Source organism: Pseudophryne corroboree, chromosome 3 (genome assembly GCF_028390025.1).
Source record: "Pseudophryne corroboree isolate aPseCor3 chromosome 3, aPseCor3.hap2, whole genome shotgun sequence".
Lineage (NCBI taxonomy): Eukaryota > Metazoa > Chordata > Amphibia > Anura > Myobatrachidae > Pseudophryne > Pseudophryne corroboree.
In genome coordinates, this window is record NC_086446.1 from 339,649,462 (window position 1) to 339,676,076 (window position 26,615).

Consider the following 26,615-nt stretch of genomic DNA (forward strand, 5'->3'; position numbering starts at 1 on the left):
AGGAGGGTCATAGTGGGAGGAGCCAGTGCACACCAGGTAGTCATAAATCTTTCTAGAGTGCCCAGCCTCCTTCGGAGCCCGCTATTCCCCATGGTCCTTACGGAGTTCCCAGCATCCACTACGGACTACGAGAAATAGAATTACCGGTGAGTAAATTCTTATTTTTTCATTTCTGTAGTTATCAGTATATGTTGCCATTATTTTAGCACTGTGTCTGTTTGTGTACCCCAGGTGAAGTGATACTAGTGGATGGAGTGACTGTACTTTGCCGACGTTTATCTGATGTCACTTGCTACATTATTGGAGTACCTGATGAGAATGAGGTAAATTGCAAAAATGCAACTTGTTATTTATTGAATACTTGCAGATATTTAAAAGGACTTGTAAACAAAAAAACCGCTAGCTATTGCATATCAAAAGGACAACACTGTATATGCAAAACTGGAGGAGCTAGGATACTTCAGGTTTTCATTGTGCCATACAGTAGTCCTGAATTTTGTGGGTGCATCCCAATTGGTGGGGTCAAGAAAGGGTTGGCCTTACACTTATGGTGACATGGACTTGCCAAATAATGGTGTGGCTTGGGAAGCCTGAGCTGAGGTATGGCCAGATCAACAGCTGAATTGTATTCTGAAATGTTGCCATGTTTTGAGGGAGGAATTTGTCCTGTGCACTGTACACTTCCTGTCAGCAAAGCCATTCTTTGAAAGGGGTTCACTACGATCTGGCGGCGGCCGGCCTCCCGGCGACCAGCATACTGGCGCCGGGAGGCCGGCCGCCGGCTTACCAACAGTGTGGCGAGCGCAAATGAGCCCCTTGCGGGCTCGCTGCGCTCGCCACGCTACGCGCGCCACACTATTTTATTATCCGTCCAGGGGGGTCGTGGACCCCCACGAGGGAGAATAAGTGTCGGTATGCCGGCTGTCGGGCGCCGGTATGCTGGTCGCCGGGAGTCCAACCGCCGGCATACTGAAGACCACCCCTTTGAAAGACATTGCTCTCAGTCTACCTGACCCTAAATTGGCTATGAACACAGCTGTACATGAAAGAGAATTAAAGAAAATGATTTAGGATTTGGCAGAAATATGACTAGCAGCAATATGTACCACACAGTATTTACAAGTACAAAGAGGCTTACTTACTCTTCCGGGAGTCTGAGATGCCCTGAAAAATTAGGAATCTCCTGGACATTAAATATGTATGATTTACGATGTTTATATATGTATATATTTAAGATGATGTACTTGGTTCTATAATATATATGGATATTAGAAGTCACAAGGGCAGCCATCAGGTGGGGACTGGTGTCCCGGACCCTTACAGAGAGGGGTCCCCACCCCTGGCTCCTATAGCCAATACCTGTAATGCTGCACCAGTCTGTAAATCAACAGCAGACTGATGCACAGGGACTACTTCTTGAAACAAGCCTTATCTGTGCATCAGCTCCCTGTGTACCGTTCCTGTAGGTCAACAACACTCCACCTATATGTAACGTCACAATGTATAACATCACATAGGGGTGGAGCAGTGCAGCAGAATCTTTTTTGGGAGGGAGGAGCCCTGTCTATTTTGTCACAACAAATTCTGAATGCAGCCCTGGAAGTCACCAAGATGTTCTGTGACCAAACAAAAGTGCATGACTGATGGCCAAGTGCTTTACGGCACAGAAATCTGTTTTGACTTTCTAAATGATCAGTTTCAAGGCGGATAATCAATCATAGGTCCTGTATTGAAAATCCAACACAGCTTCGCTGCTGCTGTATATGTTCTTTTCTAAAAGCTGAGACTGAGAGAGTCTATCAGAAGATACCAATAACTTGCTGCTAGGACAGCCTGAAATAGATGTAGGAGAGAGCTGTCATGGGAAAAGCAGCTTGGTGCAGAGGCGGAACTACCATTAGTGCAGCAGGTGCATTGCATCAGGGCCCAGACCAGCAATGAGTTGTCCAAGCCTTTTCAGGGAGGGTTCCTGACGTAAATTCCGGTCCCGGACAGGCTGAAGTGTTCGCAGCAGTTGAGTAAGTCCTGGGCTACTCAGAGACTGCACAAAATCTGTTTGTACAGCTCTGCTACACATGCGTTTGCACACTTGCAAAGCGAAAATACACTCCCCTAATGGGCGGCGACTATGTGAACGCAGTACTGCAAAAAAAAACCTAGCGAGTGATCAGGTCTGAATCAGGCCCATTGTGCTTGTATCCCTGTCGCCACTGTCTCTTCCATCACTCACTGCCGCTCCCTGTCACCCTCTGCCTCCTCCTGCATTCTTTTTTTATTTTTTTATTGAATCATGTAGTCTTTTTTTCTCATACGTCCTCGAGGATGCTGGGGACGACATCAAGACCATGGGGTATAGACGGGATCCGCAGGAGACATGGGCACTCTAAAGACTTTTCATTGGGTGTGAACTGGCTCCTCCCTCTATGCCCCTCCTCCAGACCTCAGTTTTAGAAATGTGCCCAGGTCGACTGGATGCACTCTGAGGAGCTCTACTGAGTGTCTCTGGAAAGACTTATGTTAGGTTTTTTATTTTCAGGGAGATCTGCTGGCATCAGACTCCCTGCTTCGTGGGACTGAGGGGGCAGAAGTAGGAACCAACTTCCTAAAGAGTTTCATGGCTCTGCTTCTGGCTGACAGGACACCATTAGCTCCTAAAGGGAACTGAATGCTAGCCGTGCCTAGATGCTCACTCCCACAGCACGCCGTCACCCCACTCACAGAGCCAGAAGTCAGAAGACAGGTGAGTGTTAGAAGACAGATCTTCAATCAAGAAAGTGGCGGCTAAAGGTACCGCGTGGCTGGCGGGAGCGCAGCGCGCCATGTTGCCCACACATACACAGGCACTGCAAGGTGCGGGGGGGGGGGGCGCCCTGAGCAGCATGAAACCTATGGAAACTGGCATAAATAAGGGGCATAAGTTGCTGAGGCACAGTCCTACCCCCACCAGTGTAAAAAATTACCTCATAACAGCTGAGGAGAAACAGACCATTGAGGAGTGGAGCTTCCTCCTCAGTCAGCCAGCACACTGCTCAGCTCCATTTCTCTAACGTCCTAAGTGGATGCTGGGACTCCGTAAGGACCATGGGGAATAGCGGCTCCGCAGGAGACTGGGCACAAAAGTAAAAGCTTGAACTAGCTGGTGTGTCTGGCTCCTCCCCCTATGACCCTCCTCCAAGCCTCAGTTAGATTTTTGTGCCCGAACGAGAAGGGTGCATGCTAGGTGGCTCTCCTGAGCTGCTTAGAGTAAAAGTTTATTTTAGGTTTTTTTTATTTTCAGTGAGTCCTGCTGGCAACAGGCTCACTGCATCGTGGGACTAAGGGGAGAAGAAGCGAACTCACCTGCGTGCAGAGTGGATTGGGCTTCTTAGGCTACTGGACATTAGCTCCAGAGGGACGATCACAGGTTCAGCCTGGATGGGTCCCGGAGCCGCGCCGCCGGCCCCCTTACAGAGCCAGAAGAACGAAGAGGTCCGGTGAAATCGGCGGCAGAAGACGTTCCTGTCTTCAACTAAGGTAGCGCACAGCACTGCAGCTGTGCGCCATTGCTCTCAGCACACTTCACACTCCGGTCACTGAGGGTGCAGGGCGCTGGGGGGGGGCGCCCTGAGACGCAATAAAAACAGAAATACCTTAGGATGGCAAAAGAAATACATCACATATAGCTCCTGGGCTATATGGATGTATTTAACCCCTGCCAGTTTTCCAGAAAAAAGCGGGAGATAAGGCCGTCGTGAAGGGGCGGAGCCTATCTCCTCAGCACACAAGCGCCATTTTCCCTCACAGTTCCGCTGGAAGGACGGCTCCCTGACTCTCCCCTGCAGTCCCTACAGAATCAGGGTAAAAACGAGAGAGGGGGGGCACTATTGGCAGCTAAATTATAAACAGCAGCTATAAAAGGGAGTAACACTTATATAAGGTTATCCCTATATATATATATATATATATATATATATATATATATATATATATATATAGCGCTCTGGTGTGTGCTGGCAAACTCTCCCTCTGTCTCCCCAAAGGGCTAGTGGGGTCCTGTCCTCTATCAGAGCATTCCCTGTGTGTGTGCTGGGTGTCTGTACGATTGTGTCGACATGTATGAGGAGGAAAATGATGTGGAAGCAGAGCAATTGCCTGTGTTAGTGATGTCACCCCCTAGGGAGTCGACACCTGACTGGATGGTTGTATTTAACTACGTGACAATGTCAGCACTTTACAAAAAACTGTTGACGACATGAGACAGCCGACAAATCAATTAGTGCCTGTCCAGGCGTCTCAGACACCGTCAGGGGCGATAAAACGCCCGTTACCTCAGTGGGTCGACACAGACCCAGACACAGATACTGAGTCCAGTGTCGACGGTGAGGAGACAAACGTAATGTCCAGTAGGGCCACACGTTACATGATCACGGCAATGAAGGAGGCATTGAACATTTCTGACACTACAAGTACCACAAAGAAGGGTATTATGTGGGGAGTAAAAAAACTACCAGTAGTTTTTCCTGAGTCAGATGAATTAAATGAGGTGTGTGATAAAGCGTGGGTTTCCCCCGATAAAAAAGTGCTAAATTCTAATAAATTATTGGCACTATACCCTTTCCCGCCAGAGGTTAGGGCGCGTTGGGAAACACCCCCTAGAGTAGATAAAGCGCTCACACGTTTATCTAAACAAGTAGCGTTACCGTCTCCTGATACGGCCGCCCTCAAAGAACCAGCGGATAGAAGGCTGGAAAATATCCTGAAGGGTATATACACACATACTGGTGTTATACTGCGACCAGCAATCGCCTCAGCCTGGATGTGCAGTGCTGGAGTGGCGTGGTCGGATTCCCTGACTGAAAATATTGATACCCTGGATAGGGACAGTATATTACTAACTATAGAGCATTTGAAGGATGCATTACTATATATGCGTGATGCACAGAGGGATATTTGCACCCTGGCATCAAGAGTGAGTGCTATGTCCATTTCTGCCAGAAGAGCGTTATGGACGCGACAGTGGTCAGGGGATGCGGATTCCAAACGACATATGGAAGTATTGCCGTATAAAGGGGAGGAGTTATTTGGGGCTGGTCTATCGGACCTGGTGGCCACGGCAACGGCCGGAAAGTCCACCTTTTTACCCCAGGTCACCTCTCAGCAGAAAAAGACACCGTCTTTTCAAACTCAGTCCTTTCGTTCTCATAAGTACAAGCGGGCAAAAGGCCACTCATTTCTGCCCCCGGGCAGAGGAAGAGGAAAAAGACTGCACCAGGCAACCTCTTCCCAGGAGCAGAAGCCCTCCTCTGCTTCTGCCAAGTCTTCAGCATGACGCTGGGGCTTTACAAGCGGACTCGGACACGGTGGGGGCCCGTCTCAAAAATTTCAACGCGCAGTGGGCTCACTCGCAAGTGGACCCCTGGATTCTGCAGGTAGTATCACAGGGGTACAAACTGGAATTCGAGACGTCTCCCCCTCGCCGGTTCCTGAAGTCTGCTCTACCAAAGTCTCCCTCCGACAGGGAGGCAGTTTTGGAAGCCATTCACAAGCTGTATTCCCAGCAGGTGATAATCAAGGTACCTCTCCTACAACAGGGAAAGGGGTATTATTCCACGCTGTTTGTGGTACCGAAGCCGGACGGCTCGGTGAGACCAATTTTAAATCTAAAATCCTTGAACACTTACATAAAGAGGTTCAAATTCAAGAGGGAGTCACTCAGAGCAGTGATAGCAAACCTGGAAGAAGGGGACTATATGGTGTCTCTGGACATCAAAGATGCTTATCTCCACGTCCCAATCTACCCTTCTCACCAAGGGTACCTCAGGTTTGTAGTACAAAACTGTCATTATCAGTTTCAGACGCTGCCGTTTGGGTTGTCCACGGCACCTCGGGTCTTTACCAAGGTAATGGCCGAAATGATGATTCTTCTTCGAAGAAAAGGCGTTTTAATTATCCCTTACTTGGACGATCTCCTGATAAGGGCAAGGTCCAGGGAACAGTTAGAAGTCGGAGTAGCACTATCTCAGTCAGTGTTACGTCAGCACGGGTGGATTCTAAATATTCCAAAATCGCAGCTGATTCCAACAACACGTCTCCTGTTCCTAGGAATGATTCTGGACACAGTCCAGAAAAAGGTGTTTCTCCCAGAGGAGAAGGCCAGGGAGTTATCCGAGCTAGTCAGGAATCTCCTAAAACCAGGCCAGGTGTCAGTGCATCAGTGCACGAGGGTCCTGGGAAAAATGGTGGCTTCTTACGAAGCGATTCCATTCGGAAGATTCCATGCAAGAACGTTTCAGTGGGATCTTCTGGACAAATGGTCCGGATCGCATCTTCAGATGCATCAGCGGATAACCCTGTCGCCAAGGACAAGGGTGTCTCTTCTGTGGTGGCTGCAGAGTGCTCATCTACTAGAGGGCCGCAGATTCGGCATTCAGGATTGGATCCTGGTGACCACGGATGCCAGCCTGAGAGGCTGGGGAGCAGTCACACAGGGACGAAATTTCCAGGGCTTGTGGTCAAGCATGGAAACATCTCTTCATATAAACATTCTGGAACTAAGGGCCATTTACAATGCCCTAAGTCAAGCAAAACCCCTGCTTCAGGGTCAGGCAGTATTGATCCAATCGGACAACATCACGTCAGTCGCCCACGTAAACAGACAGGGCGGCACGAGAAGCAGGAGGGCGATGGCAGAAGCTGCAAGGATTCTTCGCTGGGCGGAGAATCATGTGATAGCACTGTCAGCAGTGTTCATTCCGGGAGTGGACAACTGGGAAGCGGACTTCCTCAGCAGACACGACCTTCACCCGGGGGAGTGGGGACTTCATCCAGAAGTCTTCCAAGAGATGGTAAACCGTTGGGAAAAACCAAAGGTGGACATGATGGCGTACCGTCTCAACAAAAAACTAGACAGATATTGCGCCAGGTCAAGGGACCCTCAGGCAATAGCGGTGGACGCTCTGGTAACACCATGGGTGTACCAGTCAGTGTATGTGTTCCCTCCTCTGCCTCTCATACCAAAAGTACTGAGAATCATAAAAAGGAGAGGAGTAAGAACTATACACGTGGTTCCGGATTGGCCAAGAAGGACTTGGTACCCGGAACTTCAAGAGATGCTCACGGAGGAACCGTGGCCTCTACCTCTAAGAAAGGACCTGCTCCAGCAGGGGCCTTGTCTGTTCCAAGACTTACCGCGGCTGCGTTTGACGTCATGGCGGTTGAACGCCGGATCCTGAAGGAAAAAGGCATTCCAGAAGAAGTCATCCCTACCCTGATAAAGGCCAGGAAGGATGTAACCGCAAAACATTATCACCGCATTTGGCGAAAATATGTTGCGTGGTGTGAGGCCAAAGAGGCCCCTACAGAGGAATTTCAACTGGGTCGCTTCCTACATTTCCTGCAAACAGGACTGTCTATGGGCCTAAAATTAGGGTCCATTAAAGTTCAAATTTCGGCCCTGTCGATTTTCTTCCAAAAAGAACTGGCTTCAGTGCCTGAAGTCCAGACGTTTGTCAAAGGGGTACTGCATATACAGCCTCCTTTTGTGCCCCCGGTGGCACCTTGGGATCTCAATGTGGTTTTGGGTTTCCTAAAATCACATTGGTTTGAACCACTCACCACTGTGGAATTAAAATATCTCACATGGAAGGTGGTAATGCTGTTAGCCCTGGCTTCAGCCAGGCGTGTCTCAGAATTGGCGGCTTTATCTTATAAAAGCCCTTACCTGATTTTTCACACGGATAGGGCAGAATTGAGGACTCGGTCTCAATTTCTCCCAAAGGTGGTTTCAGCGTTTCACGTGAACCAGCCTATTGTGGTGCCTGCGGCTACTAGGGACTTGGAGGACTCCAAGTTACTGGACGTAGTCAGGGCCCTGAAAATATATATTTCCAGGACGGCTGGAGTCAGGAAATCTGACTCGCTGTTTATCCTGTATGCACCCAACAAGCTGGGTGCTCCTGCTTCTAAGCAGACGATTGCTCGTTGGATTTGTAGTACAATTCAGCTTGCACATTCTGTGGCAGGCCTGCCACAGCCAAAATCTGTAAAAGCCCATTCCACAAGGAAGGTGGGCTCATCTTGGGCGGCTGCCCGAGGGGTCTCGGCTTTACAACTTTGCCGAGCAGATACTTGGTCAGGGGCAAACACGTTTGCTAAATTCTACAAATTTGATACCCTGGCTGAGGAGGACCTGGAGTTCTCTCATTCGGTGCTGCAGAGTCATCCGCGCACTCCCGCCCGTTTGGGAGCTTTGGTATAATCCCCATGGTCCCTACGGAGTCCCAGCATCCACTTAGGACGTTAGAGAAAATAAGAATTTACTTACCGATGATTCTATTTCTCATAGTCCGTAGTGGATGCTGGGCGCCCATCCCAAGTGCGGATTGTCTGCAATACTTGTAAATAGTTATTGTTACAAAATTCGGGTTATTATTGTTGTGAGACATCTTTTCAGAGGCTCCTTCGTTTATCATACTGTTAACTGGGTTCAGATCACAGGTTGTACGGTGTGATTGGTGTGGCTGGTATGAGTCTTACCCGGGATTCAATATCCTTCCTTATTATGTACGCTCGTCCGGGCACAGTATCCTAACTGAGGCTTGGAGGAGGGTCATAGGGGGAGGAGCCAGTGCACACCAGCTAGTTCAAGCTTTTACTTTTGTGCCCAGTCTCCTGCGGAGCCGCTATTCCCCATGGTCCTTACGGAGTCCCAGCATCCACTACGGACTATGAGAAATAGAATTATCGGTAAGTAAATTCTTATTTTTCTCTCTCCTCAGGCTGCAGAGACAAGGCTGGTCCTCCTCCACTACTGAACAAGTATCAGGGTTGACAATGTCTATAATATTTGTCCTATTAAAAACACGTTAAAGGTTAAAGAACACAGTACGCAATTGGCGCAAAAAGTACCGCAAGGGTACTCCCTTAACTATACCTTAAGGAATGTACTTATACTGTAAACATTTGTGCAGTGACAATGTGTAGATGTAATGCAGTGTAACCTTGTTAGCTTAAAAGCTGTATGTGCGACTATGACGCTCTGAGAAACCTTTATGCATTTATAATAACCAATCAAATACCGGTCTAAGGTTCTAACGCCTTTAGTAAGAATGTTATTACTTGCAAAAAGAGTAATACAGTACAAGTCACACACTACAATATAACACAGACTAACTAACCAGATAACTACACAGGAAATACAATACAATTATGTTTAAGGGAAAATGAGAGAGAAAGAAGAGAGAGAGAGAGAGAGAGATGGCTCACAATAACAATAAAGACAATATGATTGCAGAGAAGCTTACACATGTGAGGAACAATCGCTGCGCATGTTAGTCAATGCTGAGAATCTTTGTGGAGAAAATACTTGAGCTTACCCATACTGGCTGTCCCTATATACACAACCCTACAATACCGCATGGGACAGAAGCTAGACTCCATTTCGGGAAACCTCCCATGATTCCAAGGACTGCAACACATGGTTGAAAGGGGGATGCTAGCAGCCATTTTAGATTTGCAGGTCCAAACACATGGCACTCTCTGCTACACCACAATCACATAGCAGAAGACACAAGACTCCATTTTATTCCAAAATGTCCAAGCCTCAAAACAATGCATATGTTCTGATTTTACAATTCCAAACCATCTAAATCACCTTTCACAATTTCAAGCAAACACAGTATCTCAATAACCAGAGCATATGAGCTATCACAAGACCAGACCACCAGGTACCCACAAGTATCAGCCTGCCATTGCTACAAGCACATATTCAAAAATAACTGCATGGTGGTATTCATGATTAACAAGATATATTATAACAAACCAGCACAATCTATTTTAAATCACCATAGGCAAACAAATACCACAAATGCTATGCTACAGGTTGTCTAATGTCCCAGCTACCATCACAGATTCCCAGATCTATCACACAAACAAGTTACAATATCCTATTTAAACCAGCACCATTGACCTTAAAGCAATCTGTCTATATTTCCTTATCCATGTGAATTCAATACTTAGCCTTTAGCTTGGAGGTCAGTCCTGGGGATGTAGCCGTCATGCTGCTGGGTGCCAGGTAGCTGTGTGAGTGAGTGAGCCCTGTGATTTCCAGTGGATAATATCATACCTGCATTCCAGCTGTGGGGGTGTGTCAACCACAGGAAGTGTGTCTTTCACAGTATGTGGGCTGTCTTGTATCAGGGAGCTGAGCATGTGAGCTTGGTTATGCAAAATGTTGGGTGATGACTAACACATTCCTGTCTTCTGGAGAGCTATTGTTTGGCGAATACAAAACAAAACCCTGTCTCTGGGTTTTGTTCGATATTCATGATGTCCACTTTCAGTTGAGACAATGACATCTCAGCAATCATTCTTCTGGAGACAAACCCTAACCCATTCGTAAACACAGGTGTTGGCCCTCCTTATTGAGTCTCAAAGCTCAGTGTAATTAAAGGCTATTGTACTCCGTCTGCGGGAAAGATACTGATTTGGAATACAATTAATCTTCAATTACTATTCCTGTGCTTAACTATGCATAACACCATGTGAAGCCCTCCCAACATGCAAACTATTGTTTGGGGAATCTCTAAGGTCAAAGAGCCATTTGAGACCCACTGATACCTGCTGGACTCAGGGGAATGTTAACTTATAAAATACATTATATGGTTAAATTATGTAACGATTGAGTCGCACGCTACGAACACAAACTCTACCGTAAATGCGCATACCGTGCGCCTGCGGGTGCACGCAACAGCGAGTATGCGCACGCACGGGAGAGCTCACGCATGCGCAGCGCGGACATGTATGAGGTGTAAATATGGCAGTGTGCATAGTGATATTTTTCTGACTTTGACAGGGTGCAAAACAGGGGGGCCACAGTGAATTTGGTGCTATATAATTGTGTGATTAACATTATAAAAGCGCTGAATGTCAGTGGGCATTTTGTGTTCACAGACATTGTGTTACTGGCGCTGGGTAATGAGCTGGCAAATCCCATCTGTGTCACTCTGACAGATTTTACTGTGGGTCTGTCCCCTATAAGTCCCGGAGTGTCTGTGGTGTGGTTCTGCACGTGTGTGACATGGAACTCTGTGGAGACATGTTAGGGACACAGAGGTGTAATATGACACCAAGAGCCTGACTGGGTGAAAGGTCACATGATAGTGTGAATCATATCAGTAAGAGGTTGGACTGAATCTCATACAGAAAATGAAAATAATCTGTTGAAGGTGTGATTTTTAATAGTTCTGCCTTTCATCCACAGGGACCTTTCTGGGTCACATACAAATTTGCACAAGTAGTACAAACTGATACCGACACGGCCTCTGATTCCTGTGTCGACACTAGTGATTCCATGGAATAGGTCCTAAATTAGCAAAAAAAGCATTGAAAGCATGTTTTAGCTATAAAGGAGGTGTTAGAAGTTACGAAGCCCCCTCTTTTACCACAAGGAGAGGGTTTACTTTAGTAAAGAAGTAATGTAATTTTCCCTCCACTCAGGTCTGATTTAACCTGAAAAGAAATTTCAGATTCCCAAAAGGAATTCAGGCAGCTTACCTTTTTCCAAAAAAGTCGGGAGTCACCCCGCATTTTAAACAGGGCCCTGTCATAAAAGAGAAAAGGTGTTTCTCCCTGCGCCTGGAATGGCTTCACTTAAGGAGCCGACAGACCGCAAGTGAGTGAGGTGATTTATTGATGTGGCCAATGGGACACTACTCAGGCCTACCATTGTCTTTGAGTGGGTGAGTAGTGCTATTGAAAAGTGGTCAGAAAACTTGTCATTAGACATTGACACAATAGATGAAGACGAGATACTCCTAACGTTAGGTCATATCAAAGACGCTGCTGCGTACGTACTAGAATCCATGAAATATATTGGTTTCTTGGGATCAAGAACCGCTACCATGGCAGTATCGGCTCGGAGGGCGTTGTGGATTCGCCAGTGGAATGCTGATGTAGATTCCAAAATAAAATATGGCGGCTCTCCCGTATAAAGGTGAGGCCTTGTTTGGTGATGGGCTGGATGCGTTAGTCTCGGCGGCTACCGCAGGTAAGTCGACATTCTTGCCTTATGCTCCTACACCGGCAAAAAAGACACATCACTCTCACATACAGTCCTTTCGGCCCAACAAATACAAAAAGGCCAAAGGTCTCCCCTTTTTTTGCAGGTAGGGGAAGGGGAAAAGGAAAGAAATCCGCAGCGTCTCCCAGGAGTCAATATAATTCCTTATCTGGACGATCTCCTGATAAAAGCGAGATCCAGGGAACAGTTGGTGCAGAACATCGCACTCTCCCTGTCAATACTCCAACAACATGGTTGGATCATAAATTTTCCAAAGTCGCAGATGGAACCGACGACAAGATTGTCCTTTTAGGGATGATTCTGGACACAGAAGTACGGAGAGTATTTCTTCCAGTGGAAAAGGCTCTGGAAATCCAGAAAATGGTCAAACAAATATTGAAACCAACAAGCATGTTGATCCATCAATGCATTCGGTTGTTGGGGAAAATGGTAGCGGCCTACGAGGCCATACAGTTTGGCCGATTTCATGCCAGAGTATTCCAGTGGGACCTGTTGGACAAGTGGTCCAGATGCCACCTACACATACACCGGAAAATAATCCTGTTCCCCAAAGCCAGGATTTTGCTCCTGTGGTGGCTACACAGTTCTCACCTACTAGAGGGATGCAGGTTTGGGATTCACGACTGGGTCCTAATAACCACGGATGCAAGTCTCCGAGGCTGGAGAGCTGTCACACGGGGAAAGCTTCCAAGGAAAATGGTCAAGTCAGGAAGCCTGGCTTCACATAAACGTTCTGGAATTGAGATCCATTTACAACGGCCTTCTACAAGCAGTACATCTTCTTCAAGATCCCGTGCAGATCCAGTCGGACAATGTAACAGTAGTCACGTACATAAACAGGCAAGGCGGAATGAAAAGCAGAGCGGCAATGGCAGAGGTGACACGGATTCTCCTCTGGGCAGAAAGACATGTTAGAGCTTTGTCAGCAATTTTCATTCCGGGAGTGGACAACTGGGAAGAAGACTTCCTCAGCAGACACGATCTCCATCCAGGAGAGTGGGGCCTCCACCAAGAAGTCTTCGCAGAGGTGACAAGTCTTTGGGGAGTTCCTCAAGTAGACATGATGGCATCTCGTCTAAACAAGAAGCTTCAGAGATATTGTTCCAGGTCGAGAGACCCTCAAGCAATGGCAGTGGATACACTGGTGACCCAGTGGGTGTTTTGGTCGGTATATGTTTTCCCTCCACTTCCACTGATTCCAAAAGTTCTCAAAATAATAATAAGAACAAGAGTTTGAGCACTCTTCATTGCCCCAGACTGGCCAAGGAGGGCTTGGTATCCAGATCTTCAGGAGTTGCTCATAGAAGATCCTCAGGCTCTTTCTCCTCGAGAGGACCTACTACAGCAGGGGCCGTGTGTGTATCAAGACTTACCGCGGCTATGTTTGACGGCATGGCTGTTGAGCGTCGGATCCTAGCCCGAAAGGGTATTCCCAAGGAAGTCATCCCCACTCTTATTCAGGCCAGGAAAGGAGTAACGTCTAAACATTAGTACCGTATTTGGAGAAAATATGTGTCTTGGTGTGAATCCAAGAAGGCTCCTACGAAAAGAGATTGAGTTGGGACGTTTTCTCCATTTTCTGCAGGCTGGTGTGGATGCGGGCCTTAGATTAGGGTCAATCAAGGTCCAGATTTCAGCCTTATAAGTTTTCTTTCAAAAACAATTGGCCTCCTTTCCAGAAGTTCAGGCGTTCGTGAAAGGGGTTCTGCACATCCAGCCTCCATTTGTGCCTCCAGTGGCACCATGGGACCTTAATGTGGTGGTGCAGTTCCTTCAATCGGGTTGGTTTGAGCCTCTACAAGAAATAGAGTTGAAATGGTGATGCTTTTGGCGTTGGCATCCGCAAAGCGGGTCTCTGAATTGGGGGCCTTGTCCCACAAGAGCCCTTACCTGAACTTCCCTGAAGATAGGGCAGAGTTGAGAACTCGTCAACATTTTCTTCCAAAGGTGGTTTCATCTTTCCACATAAACCAGTTGGTGCCAGTTGCTACTGACACGTTCGCTGAGTCAAAGTCTCTAGATGTGGTTAGAGCTTTGAAGATTTATGTCACTAGAACCGCTCGAATACGGAAAACAGAGGTTTTGTTGTCCTGTATGCTCCCAACAAGATTGGGTGTCCTGCTTCCAAGCAGACTATTGCGCGCTGGATCAGAGGTACGATTCAGCAAGCTCATTCTACGGCTGGATTGCCGTTACCGATGTCGGTGAAGGCCCATTCTACTAGGAAGGTGGGCTCCTCCTGGGCGACTTTGCCGAGCAGCTAGTTGGTCAGGGTCAAACATATTTGCAAATCTCTACAAGTTTGACACCTTGGCCGATGAGGACCTAAAGTTTGGTCAATCGGTGCTGCAGGGTCATCCGCACTCTCCCGCCCGTACTGGAGCTTTGGTATAGACCCCATGGTCTTGATGTCGTCCCCAGCATCCTCTAGGACGTATGAGAAAATAGGATTTTGATAACCTACCGGTAAATCCTTTTCTCCTAGTCCATAGAGGATGCTGGGCGCCCGTCCCAGTGCGTACTTTACCTGCAGTTTAGTTATTACAGTTACACAAGTTGTGTTATCTTGGTTTCAGCATGTTGCTGCAATTAGTTCATGCCTGTTAGCGTGTGTTATGTTGAATGCCATGTGTGCGGCATGGTTGAGGGGGTGAGTTGGTAGATATCTCACCACTAGTTAAGTAATTCCTTTCCTCGAAATGTCAGTCTCCCTGGGCACAGTTCCTACAACTGAGGTCTGGAGGAGGGGCATAGAGGGAGGAGCCAGTTCACACCCAATGACAAGTCTTTAGAGTGCCCATGTCTCCTGCGGATCCCGTCTATACCCCATGGTCTTGATGTCGTCCCCAGCATCCTCTATGGACTAGGAGAAAAGGATTTACCGGTAGTTTATCAAAATCCTATTATTACATTTTGCAAAATACAGTAGAAAACATACAAAAAAAAAAAATATCGCATATAACGACACCGTTAACAATAAAAAAAATAAAAATATTGCCATCAATAAAAAAAAAGTTATAATGGACAGAAGTTCGCCTGAGTGTCTTTCATCCGTAGCATACAAAGTAAATCCACAAGAAGCTCCCACAAATAATTATACAGCATCCACCGGAGTACATAGTAACGTGTTAATATTAGAGTCGACATTGGAACAGCATCACAGAAACCATATGGTGACACACTATGCAGACAAAATGTCTGGCAGGACCTCCTCATTTCTACCGAATGTAGAGTTACACCAGCCATCCCATTTCTCAGAAAATTTAGAACCAGAGCCACGAATTTTGTACATCTGTCGTTCATGTAGGGCCACATCATTGACCAGTGCCCTCCACTTATGTATACTGCTGGAATCAGCAGAAAACCAAACCCTAGCTACAACTACCTTAGCCAAGGTAGTAAGACAGAGGACATATCTACAAATTGTTACCGAATGTGACTCTTCGAGATCCAAACCGAACATGCATAGTCTTGGAGTAATAGCAGGAAGTGAAGGAGTAGTGAGCAGTATATCCCTCCATACATCTTCCCAAAATCCATAGACCAGAGGACAGTCCCATATCATATGCCAAAACCCAGTATTGTCAGCCTGACACTTAGGGCAAAAGGAGTTATCTCTAAGGCCAGCCCCCTGCAGGGACACAGGTGTACGATAGACCTTATGAAAGACATAAAAAAACACTTGTCGAAAATTAATGCAAGGGGTGGTGTCCCCAGAATCTGGATCCAGTGTTCATCGGATAGACGTCCCAAATCTGATTCCCATTTTAATCGGAGGCTAGTTTTTTGAATCAGTCCATCATCAATAGCTGCATAAACAGTAGAGATCCTCCCTTTCAGACCTAAATTAAGTAACAACACTTTAATAGGTGAGTCCGAGACCACCGGGGAACCTTGTGGAAATTGGGCCGTTGCAGCATGTTGATAATGCTGATTTATCAACAGGAATGAAAAGCTATACCTTATACACACTTTAAATACACTTTACTATGGAGCCGCTGCGGCCGCTAAACTTAATACACACTCTACGCACCTTTTACGCTGTTAGCATACAGAGTCCCGTACCGTGTACGGATTTTGCGTACAAACGCCGCGCTGAAGGTACAAATTACACACAACGCGTACACACCCAATGAATACACTTTAAACCTTATACAGCAATGCAATGTGATACTAATACACTTTAAACCGTAGCAGGGAAAGGAAGACACGACACCAGTCTGTAGTTAGACCACTGGGTTCCGACACCACAGCGTATTATTGCTGAAAGGGGGTTACAATACAAACAATACAATACAACAGAATAATGGCTACAATCAATGGTACATACGTGAGTGGATTCGCCGCACTACCCAGTTCTGGTCCGCGGTCATCTGATAGATAACTTTGTGAGTCTTGTGTCAGACCAGGCCTGCAGCAGGCTCTCTTTATACAATTCTTCCAAAACTTAACACAATGGATACTGTAATCTCTTTATCCATTGGACACAGGGATGGTCATTTACAGTACAGGAGAGGTCATAGGTCGGTTTGAATAGGTGGGCGGTGTCTGTTCCAACTGCTCTTGTGGGTGGTCTCCTCTGGATTCCCGCCGCATACATAATGTACAGTAAATACAGTTTATATCTATATTCTGCTCCTGCACTTAACTATCCGCAGGAACATGCGATCTTCCTCAAACCAACACCGGAATATTACCCTTAAAATACCCTACAGCTGGATACCAAACACCACCTTATAATCTTGTTCTGTCCCCTCCTATCCTGTAAAGGTGAAACCCTTTGTTCTGTTACCATTTAACTGCTGCAACTTACTGATGTGGTGCAGGGAGACTATGTGGGTAATTCCAAGTTGATCGCAGGAGGAAATTTGTTAGCAGTTGGGCAAAACCATGTGCACTGCAGGGGGGGGCAGATATAACATTTGCAGATAGAGTTAGATTTGGGTGGGTTATTTTGTTTCTGTGCAGGGTAAATACTGGCTGCTTTATTTTTACACTGCAATTTAGATTGCAGATTGAACTCACCCCACCTAAATCTATCTCTCTCTGCACATGTTATATCTGCCCCCCCTGCAGTGCACATGGTTTTGCCCAACTGCTAAAAAATTTCCTGCTGCGATCAACTTGGAATTACCCCCTATGTGTACATTGTGCACTATTTGGATTAAATATGTAATGTGTTTTGATAGCTTTCCATGCGTTCACAAACTCTACCGTAAATACTCATACCACGCGCTAATACGCAGATCCGCTGGAGCGACCATATGCAAATTACGGATATGTGCACGCACGGCAGAATAAGGACGCACATGGAGGCCATCTGTGTGTAGTTTGTACTTGATGTGTGCACTGCAATATTTTTCGACTTTGACAGTCCACCCTTTGGCAGTCACCAATAACTGCCACTATCTAATCACTAAACAGAAAAATATCTACACAATATCTACAGAAGTTTGGATGATCGGGGGAGAGTTGTAGGTGGGAAATATATGACCTAGTGGGATGGTAAAAAACATGTATGTATGAATCCATGTCTGAGGGGCATGTATCATCGTGCCGTATATGTTCTAAATAAGCTTCGAGGTATTGCGAAGTATACATTAAATCCTTCTTATCCCGTATTAAGGGTCTGTAAGTGGGCCAACAAACACTACCGAGCTCTTTTCGGCTTCTTGTTCCAACAAATGGGGTGCACATTTAGTTGATGATACATGGAGGGGGAAACATGTGAATGCTAGTACATGTGGATATCACCTGTCAACTATGTGTGCCATTAACTGGAGGTTGCAGAGATGAAGATAAGACACATATATAAAATACATTTACATAAATTTTTTTGGGTAGGGCTGATGTCTTTTTCCGGATGGATGTATCTGGGCAGAGGGGGAGACAAAAGAAAAAAACGGGTGAAAGAAACAGGCCATGGAATTCATTTGCAATCCTTATCATAACACTGTCTCTATGAATGGGTCATAAATTAAATCTGCTGCTATAACAGCGCCCTCGCTCCTTAGACTCATCAACTTTGTGCCGTGCTTGCGCCGGGTCAGAATTCGAACACATCTAAATATCGAACCAATAATTATGACGACTCCCAGGATACAAAGGAGAAACTTTCCTACACTCATGATGACATTTTGAGCCCACTTTCCTGAACCTGAGAACCAATTGCGTGGGTTCAACCATGAGACCCAGCCGGTCAGTTCATTACTCACAGTCGCTAAGGTGAGGTTGTGCTTCCTCCTGAACTCCCACTTTAACTGCAAGATATCGTCCATCTTTTGATCGATGATCTCCGTGGGGTCGTCAGTGCTGTTTGTAATATACGTACATCACTTCACACCATGTTGAGTTGCCAGAGTAACACAGTACCCACCTGTCTTGGCTGTGACATAATTAAGGACCATCCTGTGCTGGATCAGTTCCTTCTTGTAGGCTTGTAACTCCCTTCCCGTATACCTGAAGGTGTCATACATCTCAGTGATATTATCTATCAAGTTCGCTAGCGCATGGATATACCTATAATGTATAGTTCCTCTGGCTGTACGGGTGATGTCTAATGCGAGAAGGAACTGAATCCTGGTGGATTCGTAGATCAAATCAGAGGCTGCGTGCTCTGTCCTATCTATGAGGTGTCTCTTGATGATGTGTTCATAGTGAGTATGAGTATAAGGAGCCTGAGCACTGCGGTGAACGTCTTTCATCTTATCATGTGTTATGGTCATGACCTCTGGCAGTACTCTCCCAATGTAACAATCCCTCTGAGCTCGGGGCAAGCCACTTGTACGCCTTCCTCCCACATATGAAAAAGGCATCATCTGGGAGGACATAGGGGACAAAGTAGGACATCCTCATATTACAAACTTTCCAAGTAAAGAAACCAATCCCTAGTTCTCCCATCTGCTCAGTACAAGTATCAGGCTGGATGATATGGGCACAATACCATGGCGATACTTTTCCAACCCACATGGTCTTGCTTCCACGAGTATACCTATACCGATAATACCTCCCACTTTTGGCTATTTGGCGTACAAGTCTATGGGTATCCTATCAGCTCTTGTGAAAAGGTCATTGTCTTGTTGTTCCACGTCACTTCCCAATTTCCTGGTTTTAGGTAATTGGAAAAATTAAAACACAATAAGGACCTGTCTACATGATACTGGTGGAGCTTCAAACTAGGGGGCCTAGAAATATTGAATTTCTTGTCCACCGGTTTCCCACCCCGCAATTCGAGTACCTCATCTATTGCTAAAGGGTACGGTACTAATCCTGACTTGCTCTGACCTTGAGGTACCTGTGAGCACACCCAGCATTCTGTCTGGTTTAAGACCTTACCCACTAGTGAGTGGTAATTACTCAACGGATGACGGTCCATGTCGATATTAAGGTTGGACTGACATCTCTGGATGCACCCAACCTCTACTATATTCTCACAATTCCTACAAATACAATATTCATCAGACAATAACCCCTCACAGTGCCTCCGAGCTCTCTGACTACCAGAGCGCTTACTGATACCAGCCTTTACTAAAGTGATGTGCTGATCCTGAGATCCTACAAATTCATACTCGCCATCAGAACCCATTCCAGATCCCTGCTCGACCTCTCTGGGACCCTCACCAAAACAAACTGTCCTTATCAAAACCAGAATTACTAACAGAACCCGAAACGCAGTCTCTTGTGATCGATCCATTTCGTTAGGGGAAAGGAGGAAAATAAGAAGGAGAAAAGAAAGAAAAAATGCAGGGGGAGGTGAAAAAAGAAAGTGGTGCGACAACTGTTCTAGATCTGTGCTCGGATGCCCTTCAACAGTCCTGCCTCTCAACCTTCCCGGAACAGACACTCGAGGTTCTCTACACTCTGCTCTTTGTCGTGAGTTCTCTCCGGGTCAACGACCTTCTTGCAGTGGGACGAGTGGACCCAAGTCTCTCTCTCGGCGACCTTCAATGCTGTCGTGCTGGTTAGCAAGACTTGATATGGTCCTTCCCACCTGTCTATGAGGCAACCTGAGCGTAAGAAATTTCAAATCATCACATAATCCCCAGGCTCAATGTCATGACAATTACTGTTCGGTAGGTCAGGAATCACCAGCTTTAAATTTCTTTGTTGATTTCTCAGCTGCTGGCTCATCCCAACCAAATATTTCACAGTCACTTCATTATTACATTTCAAATCATCCTGGGGGTTTATCATTACATGAGGTTGTCGACCAAAAAGAATTTCAAAGGGTGATAGGTTAAGGGGAGACCTGGGAGTGGTTCTGATGCTGTACAACACTAGTGGCAAAGCTTCTGGCCACAACAATCCAGTTTCAGCCATCACCTTGCTCAGCTTATTCTTAATAGTACTGTTCATTCTCTCCACCTTCGCACTCGCCTGTGGTCGGTACGGAGTATGCAGCTTGCTATTAATTCCCATCAGTTTGCACATGACCTGAAAGACTTCACCTGTAAAATGGGTACCCCTGTCACTTTCAATTATTCTAGGGATACCATATCTACACACAAATTCCTGCACAATTTTCTTTGCAGTGAACGTAGCAGTATTTGTGGCAGCCGGGAACGCTTCTACCCAATTGGAAAATACATCAATACAAACTAATACATATTTTAACTTTCTACAGGGTGGTAACTGCATGAAATCGATTTGTATTACCTGAAAAGGTCCGTCTGTCGGAGGGATATGGGATGGCTCTGTTGGTATTGACTTACCAATATTCTTCCTCAAGCAAGTAAAACATGTCATTGCTCTCTTACCTGCATGAGAAGGGAATCCTGGCGCACACCAGTAGGCTCTCACCAGCTTACACATACCCTCTTTGCCCAGATGAGTCAGACCGTGTGCCGCCTCAGCTAAGCTTGGAAGATATGCTCTGGGGGCCACCGGTTTACCTTGTCCACCTGTCCACAGTCCTGAGGATTCCTGGCCATACCCCTTTGACCTCCAGACTGCCTTTTCCTGTAAAGAACACAAATCTTGCATTTCAATTAATTGTTGTGTGTTGATCGTGTTAAATGTCATCAGTGTTGTGGTGTTCGTTTGTATGGGGGTGCTGGCTGCTGATTTAGCAGCTTCGTCTGCCCGGCTGTTACCAAGTGAAATTGGGTCTTGGTTGTAAGTATGTGCTTTGCACTTGATAACAGCCACTCTGTCTGGTTCCTGTATCGCTGTTAGAAGTCTTTTTATGTGGGACGCATGCACTACAGGTGTACCAGCTGCCGTCATGAAATTTCTGAGGCACCATAGGGCCCCGAAATCATGCACTACTCCAAAGGCGTACCTAGAATCTGTGTATATATTAGCTGACTTAACCTTGGCCAATTCACACGCTCTGGTTAGGGCGACCAACTCAGCAACTTGTGCTGAGTGCGGTGGGCCCAGGGGTACAGCTTCTATGATACCTCTGTCGTCTACAACTGCATATCCAGTGCACAGGTCTCCCGAGTCCGTCTGTCTGTGGCAACTACCGTCAGTGTAGAAGGTAAAGTCTACTCCTTCCAGTGGGTTGTCACTGATGGCAGGTCTCGCAGTGAAAGTCTGATTCAGGTATTCCATACAATCATGCGTATCAGTATCTGCACTAAATCCTCCTTCACCATCATTCTCATCCTCCACCCTTTGTGCCTGTCCAGGCACACTTGGCAAGTAAGTTGCAGGATTTAGTGAGCTGCATCTCTTAATGGTGATGTTTACAGGGGCCATCAGTGATAATTCCCACTTTGTAAAACGAGCGGATGAGACATGTCTGGTTTGGGCGGAGTTTAGTAAGGCTAATACTGCATGAGGTGTATGGATGGTCAGGTTGTGTCCTAACACTACGTCCTCGCTTTTACTTACTAGCAAAGCTATCGCTGCAACACTTCGCAAGCATGTGGGGAGAGACCGTGCTACGGTGTCCAACTGTGCACTATAGTATGCTACCGGTCTGCTGGCATTACCATGTCTCTGTGTTAAGAGACCTATCGCACACCCAGCACTTTCCGTGCCATACAATTCGAAGGGCTTCTCATAATCTGGCATGCCCAATGCAGGTGCCTGTGATAGGCACTGTTTGAGTCTCTCAAATGCCAGTTCGGACTCATCTGTGTGCGAGATCCGTTCTGGTTTGTTCGAAGAGACCATTTCTTGCAAAGGTAAAGCCAGTATAGAGAACCCTGGGATCCAGTTTCGGCAGTACCCACACATTCCAAGGAAAGTGCGGATCTGTTGCTGAGTTTGTGGCAGAGTCATGTCGCGAATCGCCTGTATTCTATCAGCGGTGAGGTGTCTAAGTCCTTGAGTCAAGCAATGTCCCAAATATTTTACCCTGGTCTGGCACAACTGCAACTTATCCTTTGAAACCTTGTGTCCCGTTTGGAAAAGATGAAACAGAAGCTGTTTCGTGTCTTTCAAGGACGATTCGAGTGAGTCAGAACACAACAATAAGTCATCGACATACTGTATTAGCACTGATCCACTCTCAGGTTGAAAGGATTGTAAACAGTCATGCAAGGCTGGGAGAAAATACTTGGGCTGTCAATGAAACCTTGGGGAAGACGAGTCCAGGTGTACTGTACTCCCCTGTATGTAAAAGCGAAGAGGTATTGGCTGTCAGGGTGCAGAGGGACAGAAAAGAAGGCAGAACAGAGGTCGATGACAGTGAAGAATTTTGCAGTAAAGGGAATTTGCATGAGGATGACAGCTGGATTGGGCACTACGGGGAATTGGCTCTCAACTATCTTGTTTATCCGCCTTAGATCCTGCACTAGCCTGTATCCCCTCCCCTCACTCTTTTTCGCAGGGAAGATGGGACTGTTGGCAGTGCTGGACGTCCTGACTAGGATGCCCTGTTGTAGCAACCGCTCTATGACGGGGTACACTCCTAATTCTACCTCTGGCTTCAGAGGATACTGAGGGATTTTTGGTGCTATCCTACCATCTTTTACTTGCACTACTACTGGAGCTACATTCGCCATCAATCCAGTGTCTTGTCCATATTTGGTCTAAAGGGAACCCGGTATTTGTGAGATAATTTCCTCTACCTTTGATGGACACTTGTCTATAACAGCAGAATGCGACATTAGCCTTTGAGGGGTGTCTAATATATCTTCCACTTCTTGAACGTGGTTCTCAGGTATATCCAAAAAGACACCTTCAGGAGTACAATATATGACACACCGCATTTTACACAATAAATCTCTGCCAAGTAGATTATTCGGAGCCGATGCAGCCAACAGAAAAGAATGTTTGGTCTGCAAGGGCCCTATCGTAACCTCTGCCGGTCTTCTCAAAGGGTATTGTTGCACTGTTCCTGTTACTCCCATTGCCGAAATTGTTTTACCCATGGTTTTTATACCTACTGTCGAATTTAACACTGACCTGGCCGCCCCTGTATCTACAAGAAAAGGTAATGGTACACCAGCTACATCAACCGTGACCTCAGGTTTACTACCAAGGCTAGCAATCAACTTCACTGGCTGCAGACTACAGGTGTGGCCCAACCCCTATTGTGTGGGGAGACCCTCCCGCAGCGCATTGGCAGCTATGATATGTGAGGGGGGTAGCTGTGAGTTTTCGGGGGCCTGCCAGTCCCTCCTTGGTGGGTACCTCCTTGTTTCCCCTGCGTGTGGCTCGTAATTCCCCCTACGCGGTCCCTGATCCCAAGTATGTGCATTGTCGTGAGGTTCATATCCTGGTCTAGGGGGTCGGTATACATTATGTGTACCTTTATTCCTACATTCCCTCGAGTAATGTCCTACCTTTTGACATTTATAGCATGTTACTACACGTGACTAACCATCAGGGGTCTGGGGTTTCGGCTGATGTGGCTTTGTTGTAAGTGCGTCTATACTTACTGTCATCAGCCTTTCCCCTTGTAACTCCCTGTGCTTAATTATGTTCCTATCATGCTCGACCGCGGACTCTCTCAATGCAGCCACCGAGATACCTCTCCAGTTCAATAAAGAGGTCTGTACCCTTGTTCTCAGTGCCTCCTTCAACCCGTCCATTAATACAGAAACAGCTACCTCCCTGTGATGTACATTGTCCTTAATGTCCTCGATCCCAGTGTATCTAGCCATTTCCTGCAGTGCTCGATGGAAATATTTGGATGCCGTTTCACCTTCCTTTTGTCTTATGGACTAGATTTTATTCCATTTGACAACAGTAGGGAAATATACTCCTAATTGCAGATTGATTTGTCGTACATTCTCCTGAGTGTATTCATCATTGAGAGGTACTTCTGCGTCTAACTTACAATCAGTTATGAATTTCGCGGGGTCAATATTTGAGGGTAAACATACCCGTAGCACTGTTCGACAATCTTTGTTTGTGGGTTCGTTGGCGTTACCTAACTCTTTAATGAACCTCTGGCATGTGACTAGATCTTTTCTGGGATAGGGAAATTCTGACATAATTGACCTTAAATCTGCCCGGGACCAAGGACAATGCATGGCAGTCTTCCTGATGGGAAGACTAAGCGTCAGTCTTCCCATTGGGGACTGCAATCACCCTGACAGGATTTAATTCAATTACATCATTCTGGTTTGATTCTACAATATGAGGTGCTATTGTCTCTGCATAATGTATGGTACCGTACTTACCTGTGGACACGACCTCACTTATCCCTCCGCTAGGGGGCCTGACTACTGCTCTTGTTGGTTGGGCCGTGCCCACCTGAGTGTCCTGTATTGTGGCTGCTAGAGAGTGTTCCGATATCGTGCTGGGCCATCTTCCTGCTCACAGTCCTGGGGAAAATTTAAAATGGGATACAACTGGCAAGGGTTAGTGTTAGTACATTTATCAGTTACTCTCCTATCTTGTACCAATGTGCCATTGTCTGTAGCCACTTTCTCCCCCACAATATACGGTGGTGGTGGTGCGGTCGCCATTATTTTCCCGCTAGGTTTGGAACCTGCTGCGCGAGCTAATTCCCTTTGTATATCCCCCTCCTGTTGCCATAAATTTAAACAATCTGTATGTCTAATCCTTTGTTTTCTGGATTTTATTAGACATATCCTTATCCTTAAGTTCTGCAATACCTCTGGTTCAAAGCGGCCCACTTTAGGGAATGGTACTCTATCTTTGTCAGTCATACGTACCCATTCAGACAAAAAGTCTTCCGTGTGTGAACCATATTTTCTACACATAACAAACCTCGCTGACCCCTTGGGCCGCGGCTCTTCAACCTGAACCCTGGTTACAAAACGTTCACCGCTTGTGCAATTGGATCCCATCACGGACTTTTTCCTTTTACGCAATTCATAATGCACAATACGAATAGACGGTGAAAGTTCTCAGAGCGCTTTCACCCACTCACGCCCACGTTGGCCAGTACTACCATACACTGTCGATAGCGAAGGCAATGTACCCAACCTAGGGCCCTATCTGACCTATATTTACTGGAAGTTTTTAGGAATAACTTACCCTTTCCAGTAAAGTATCGGTAGTTGGAGATTTTCCTGAGAGAGACCAGCGAAAACTCCCTATGCACTTTATTATACACAAATCACGCTTGCGTATGCTCTATATAGCGGTAATGATACCGTGATTTTACGCAAAAGCCCGTAAAAGGATATCACGTTGCGCTGTGTATCGCACCCACAAACGCGCAGTCCAATCGCACAGCTACTTGTTACTTATCTGCCGTACGACCACGGGTCGTTGTACAAACTGGTACCCTCAGTCCGGAGCGTAATACCAAAAAAAAACTTTTTACTTCAATACTTCGCAATACAATGCACTATCACGCTCCTCTACAAATCACCTCACGATTTGCGTATTAAACCTTATACTAACATGAGTCAGCCTTCTCACGCCACCAAGCCTCCACTCACTTGATGTACCAAACAACGGGATCCCGAATTCCGGGGTTCGAATTTCACTCACTCCTACGTTCGCTCACTCAGGTATACTTTGTATTTCTGTACAGAAAATTTTCATTCATTCAGATAAGCAGCTTTTCCCCCAGAGGCAATACAGTTTAAACAAAAAGTTTTATACTAATCTTTGGAAACCGAGCAGTTTTGTGCTATTGTAGCGTGGCTACTGTCCCACCTTTAAACTAAACGACACTATTGTGTGGTTTTATTATGCACACACAACCCTACGCAAGCTTGCGTAATTAAGCAACTGTGCTTACCTCTATGCCACGTGTGCGGCCGTGCGCCACTTGCACGTTTTTTTTTGTACGCTGTCCTCACGTTCCGTACCATGTGTACCAATGTGCGTATGCAATAAAACAGTTCACACAACTTCTATAAATGTGAGCAATAAAACTACTATTGCCCACTAAACACAACCCACACTTGTTCCGTTTTAACCCTCTTACTACTGGGCCAGAACTGCGTTTTGTGATTTTACTCTTACTTCCTTAAATACTTTTATTTTTAACTATATAGAAACAAATGTATTCGGTTTCACACAGATCTAAATGAATCTAGCACTCTGAGTGTTATGGCAACAATGTGAGAGGGTATAGTAACATAGTATCTGAGGTTGAAAAAAGACAATTGTCCATCGAGTTCAACCTATTTGTGGTCTCCTATGCATGATGATTTGACTAAAATTTCTGACTGAT

At 46.2% G+C, this 26,615-nt stretch overlaps 1 protein-coding gene across 2 annotated transcripts in view; it reads left to right on the plus strand.

Annotated features, from left to right (window-relative positions):
- COPZ2 (COPI coat complex subunit zeta 2) overlaps positions 1-26,615 on the plus strand; it is a 324,698-nt gene that overhangs the window by 80,489 nt on the left and 217,594 nt on the right. For both annotated transcript variants that reach the window (XM_063959624.1, XM_063959623.1), the window contains one exon: positions 232-323. In XM_063959624.1, coding sequence (XP_063815694.1) covers positions 232-323 — 92 coding nt within the window. The remainder of the gene's footprint in view (positions 1-231; positions 324-26,615) is intronic.